At 40.1% G+C, this 5,511-nt stretch overlaps 1 protein-coding gene across 1 annotated transcript; it reads right to left on the bottom strand.

The window, feature by feature from the left end:
- Positions 1–2,168: 2,168 nt before the first annotated feature.
- Positions 2,169–4,564, bottom strand: LOC136771679 (uncharacterized). The gene is made up of 3 exons (XM_066724141.1): positions 4,416–4,564; positions 3,278–3,667; positions 2,169–2,383 (listed from the first exon to the last, which is right to left on the bottom strand). The coding sequence occupies exons 1-3, from the start codon at positions 4,456–4,458 to the stop codon at positions 2,187–2,189; spliced, it is 630 nt and encodes a 209-aa protein (XP_066580238.1). The 5' UTR covers positions 4,459–4,564; the 3' UTR covers positions 2,169–2,186.
- Between the last annotated feature and the right edge of the window lie 947 nt (positions 4,565–5,511).

Here is a 5,511-nt window from a genome sequence, read left to right as displayed (position 1 = left end):
CAAGTTTCACAACTTGTTACATTGACCAGGGCCGGCTCCTGGCAGAGGGGAAACACAGTAACCGCTTCCTGTCTCCCTCAAAACAACCACAACGACAACACTGCTTTTAAAATGAAGGGTCTGATGATGATGAAATATGAATAATAGATATAATCTGAAAATCAATGTAACTACAATCTTACAAACAGTGATTTCCATTGTATTCTTTTTGAAAATATATATTTGAATTCTTCCTTAAACACATACTACACACACATAGCTAATAATTTAGCCATAGTTTGTATGATCAGTGCTAGTGTGTGCGTGCCAATTATTTTGGTTAATAATACATAATTTTGTATTAGTCTAGTATTATTGTTAATATGTATTATTCTAGTATTAGTATATGAAGCACGCAATCAAAATTTCAACAATAAACAGAGCAAACTGCTGTAAATATAAGAAATTCATGTAATATTGAAATATATTTTTCGGGGGTGACGCCATCCCCCAATCTCGCCTGGCTGATCCTGCAGCATGCGGTCAATGTTAACATGGATTTGAAACATTATTTATGTCTGATGTCACCTCTAAGAATGTAAAAACGTTGTGAAATCGTAGCACACAGACGCAAGTGGTTTGCCCATTATTTTTCATGTCGGTTTTGAATGTTAAAAACCAAAGACAGAGAAATACATCCTCTTGTTACTTAACGTGATGTGATTGGATTGTAAACGCTTTGCAGTGGCCGGGAAGATAAAACAAGAAAGTCACACTTAGTCCTGTTTAAATTCATAAAATGAAACGTTATATAACTGATTATTTAAAAAATAATAATTATTTAAAATAGGAACTGCATTCAACCGTGTATGTAGCCTATATATATATATATATAATATATATTTATATTATTAAAAAAGGAATGTATCAGTTCAATTTGTTATTTTACTTGCATCTACTCGGGTAAACCTCTGAATATGAACAAAACTCCTCATTGGTTTCTTGTTTCTTGGCGCGTTGTGGGTTTTCCCGTATCTCTAGTGTAGCGTAGTTCAAACCTCCGTCTTCTTTCTGCAAGACACCAACAAAATATCTCCAAACCATGAGGAGTTGTGCTGGGTGTTACATCCACTTCACATACCTTTCTCCGTCATGCGTCTTCTGTCACGCTTTCCATTACAGTTTTAAATAGCTATGAAGAAGAAGAAGAAGAAGAAGAAGAAGAAGAAGAAGGCAGCATAATCTCACGTTTACCCGTCTGTATTCACCGTATTCGAGATTCATAAAGCAATATTAATAATTCGTTTCCTATTAATTAGAAGGCTCTTAATAGCTATACATAGCAACAACAACAATATTATTATTATTATTATTATTATTATTAATAATAATAATAATAATAATAATAATAATAATAATAACAATAATAAGAAGAAGAAGGCAGCATAATCTCACGTTTACCCGTCTGTATTCACCGTATTCGAGATTCATAAAGCAATATTAATAATTAGTTTCCTATTAATTAGAATACTCTTAATAGCTATACATAGCAACAACAACAACAATATTATTATTATTATTATTATTATTATTATTATTATTATTATTATTATTATTATTAATAATTGCATATAGATTTCGAATGATCTATTCAGTATTGTGAAAAGCAAAGAGAATAACCTTTTCACTAAACTCACTCGATTCCCCTTTTCAAAGCCGACTAATTAATAGGAAACTAAAAACGAATTACTACTATTGCTTTGTGGATCTCGAATACGGTGAATGCAGACGGTAAACGCGAGATTGTGCTGCGTTTCCAATGAACGGGTCTCTGTCTGTATTTCACAGAGAAAGAGTCCATACCTGATCACAGTCTTCCTTTCTCCTCTGATTACCTCTCGTGTTGGAGTCTTGCGAGTCTTTGAAAACTGATCATGAAGAAGTTTCACATGTTAATATTTGACATGAACTATGAAGACACAACAAGCACAAATACTGTTTTGATCAGCATTTTAAGATTAGACTCTTGGTCGATGGCCGCCTGTAAAGACTGCGGCCCCAAACTGGAGCTCAGCACTGAACCTCAGTCAGTGGTCTTACTGCTTCATTCATGCATTTGTTTATTTACCTACCTAGTTCGTTTAACATTTATAGTAAAACTGTTGCACATCACTTACCATGTACAGCAATATAACGTCTCCTCAGCGCTAATAACATTTGATGACATCGAGGGTTAAAGTGTCATACAGAGAGATACAGTAACCGCTCTTGCCTGGTCTGTGGCCCAGGCAGAATCCGCAGACAGCGGCGAGCAGCGCGCAGAGCAGAGCCGAGACCGGAGTCACCCAGAGCGGCAGCAGGCAGCTCGTCTCACCGGGGCTCTGGGTGATATTGCGCCTCTCCTCTGGGAAAATAAATACAGGAATCATAACGTCCCTGTCCGCTATCCCTGTAGCCCGAACACTGTCAGAAGTAACGGTTCTAATAAGAACATTTGATGTGTCCCGGGGTTGATACTGTGCAGGTTCTTATTATAACCTTTTACCAAGGTCCCCATGCAAACAAGGATCCTTAAAGAACCTAAACTGTATTTTAAGTCAACCGCGATCATGATGAAAAGGCTCTGAAATGATCCCTTGTGTTTCCGACGGACCTCGGGGAATCGAACCCTTTAATTCAAATAAACCCACGAAGAACCCAAAGGATCCAAATAGAACCGCTAAAGAACCTTCCATTTTTAGAGTGTACATTCCCTGTCCTCTACCCCCTCAGCCCATCCCATCCCATCCCTGTCCTCTGTCCCCGCAGCCCGTCCCGTCCCTGTCCTCTACCCCCTCTGTCCGTCCCGTCCCTGTCCTCTGTCCCCGCAGCCCGTCCCGTCCGTGTCCTCTGTCCCCGCAGCCCGTCCCGTCCGTGTCCTCTATCCCCGCAGCCCGTCCCATCCCTGTCCTTTATCCCCGCAGCCCGTCCCGTCCCTGTCCTTTACCCCTCTGTCCGTCCCGTCCCTGTCCTTTACCCCCTCTGTCCGTCCCGTCCCTGTCCTTTACCCCCTCAGCCCGTCCCGTCCGTGTCCTCTATCCCCGCAGCCCGTCCCGTCCCTGTCCTCTATCCCCGCAGCCCGTCCCGTCCCTGTCCTTTACCCCCTCAGCCCGTCCCGTCCGTGTCCTCTATCCCCGCAGCCCGTCCCGTCCCTGTCCTTTACCCCCTCAGCCCGTCCCGTCCGTGTCCTCTATCCCCGCAGCCCGTCCCATCCCTGTCCTTTACCCCCTCTGTCCGTCCCGTCCCTGTCCTCTCTTACCGCAGCTGTGCAGGCTGATGTCTCTCTCGCCCTCATAGACGAGTCTGGTCCCGGTGCCCACAGTGATTCTCCCTCCTTCTTTCCCAGCGCAGTAGTACAGCGCCAGGTCCGCGTCGCTGATGTTGCGGATCCTCAGGCTGACGGAGCGGCTGGAGGAGTTCAGCTCAGGGCTGTAGCGCGGGTCTACGTCTCCCACAAAGCTTATAGGATTAATCTTGTTTCCTGCAGTTTTCATTACTGAAATGCCCAGAAGCGGCGGTGTGTCATCAGGCTGTATAAACCACATGGTTTCGTGCTGGAGTGTGATGTCGCAGGGCAGGGTGACGGTGTCCCCGGGTCTGACGGCTCTCACCACGGCCGCTATAGCGAGGCTCCCCCGGAGAGCGACGCCTGCAGCGGGACAGACCGGAGCAGACATGAGCTGGTTGAAAACATGACAATATTTAATAGTTCCCACCGTACAGGATAAAGTGATGCTAAATTAAATTAAACACCTTACCCAATATTATCACTGTGAAATAATTGCCTTTATATTTCAGCTGAATACAAAATAGCCTAATACATTAAAGGGCCTATAGTGAAATATTTTATTAAATTAGTAAAAAACAATACTTAAAATATCTGTTTGTTGGATACCTTTTAATTTTTTTTAAATAACAGTTTATTGTGAATTGTGGGTTTGTCTGTTTTTTAGTTCATAAAACATAAACAAAAATATATGGTGGATTCATCTATAAAAATATAATTTCAATGTAATCAATGTAGGATTTACGCGCTGTTTTAATAAGTAATGTTGTGAACAGTAGATAAATTAATATCACACACATTAATATGTAAAATAACACGATTGTACTAAGTATTTGTATATGAGTGATAGTTAGCGATCATCACCAGAAGATAACTTTCAAATTAAGACGATTACACAACGTAACCGATCTGCAGGTTGTTATTAATGTATATTAACTCAGCTCAGTAGGTTTACATATGTTTAAGAAAGTTGTTAAATTCTGCAATATTACAGGCAGTTATATGATTGCAAGTCAATCAATACAAATCACAAATGCAACTGTTGTAAATTATAATGGAACAAAATCAAATGCTAATGGGCGCTTGCTATTTAAGAAATTGATCTACTCACAGAGTAAGGATATCAGGATGGTTCTGCTGTGAAGAGCATCCATGTCAACCGCTGGCTTGTACTGACTGCACTTCACTCATGTTCATGATCGACAGCAGCTGATCAGCGGGCGGAAATAAAGATCAAGGCGCTAATGGAGTGATTGGCAGAAAAGTAGGCGTCCTTCTGTATTTTTGTGATACAAATTGAATTCTTTGAAAACGTGTTAACAACTCCTCATCAATGTATATTTTGTTTTACACATTACGTGTGTGGTTAAGCATTTTAACACAGGGATTTTGTTATAATATGAATTAGAGAGAGTGTCCTAGCAAAGCTAAACAAAATGTATCAAAATTAGAAACGAATATTTTGTGGAAAATATCAAAACATTAATTTTATCAGTAACATCTCTCATGAAATCGTACCAGTTGTATTTTTCTTCAGTAGAAAACTGATCTGCATCAATTGCGTATCATAAAGATTTGGAGTAAACAATGTGAAGGAACTTTTTAATTTTAATATAAGCCGAATAATAGAGACCTGAGGTGGAATGAAAGTTGGAAACTCCTTCAACCCTCCAGGAGCGCAGCAGCTGTGGAGCCAGTAGCACCTGGAGATGTTTTGGATTCAGCCAGTTAATATGCTGGACCTTTCCTGCTGTGCTTTGGTTCCTGTGGAGTGGAACTAAGGAGTGTACATCAGTCATCAGTGTCCAACAAGCGGCGAAAAGTGACCACTCAATTAAATTAATAATATTTATGACACATTAATCACTGAATAACACTGCCTCAAACGAAGGGAATGAAGACTTTAGACTTTAACTGCATTTTTTAAGTATTTTACATAAGGTTATTAAATATAAACTATGCTAGTGGTTCTCAAACCTGTCCTGAGGGACCACCTACCTTGTTGGTTTTTGTTCCAACCGAGCTCTCAGTTACTTAATCGAACTAATAATGTCCTAAATGAGAGCCCTTTCATTATTTTTAAAAGTAGGGGGTTTAAGTTAAGTATAAAATTATAAGGCAATTATCTTATTAAGGAACCAACTTTTGTATCAGTTACACAATTTAAAGATTCAAATGTAATCAAATTGCTTAAATTAAGGGTTCAA

Source organism: Amia ocellicauda, chromosome 15, assembly GCF_036373705.1.
Source record: "Amia ocellicauda isolate fAmiCal2 chromosome 15, fAmiCal2.hap1, whole genome shotgun sequence".
Taxonomy (NCBI): Eukaryota; Metazoa; Chordata; class Actinopteri; order Amiiformes; family Amiidae; genus Amia; species Amia ocellicauda.
Note: the sequence above shows the minus strand (reverse complement) of the source record. Positions and strands in the feature narration are given on the sequence as shown.

Bases quoted from the DNA above. Each gene is read 5' to 3' on its own strand.
- LOC136771679 (XM_066724141.1), bottom strand. From the start codon at position 4,458: ATGGATGCTCTTCACAGCAGAACCATCCTGATATCCTTACTCT. The intron at 3,668-4,415 runs GTGAGTAGATCA...GTCCCGCTGCAG, and splicing joins CATCCTGATATCCTTACTCT to GCGTCGCTCTCCGGGGGAGC. The intron at 2,384-3,277 runs GTAAGAGAGGAC...TTATTTTCCCAG, and splicing joins CATCAGCCTGCACAGCTGCG to AGGAGAGGCGCAATATCACC.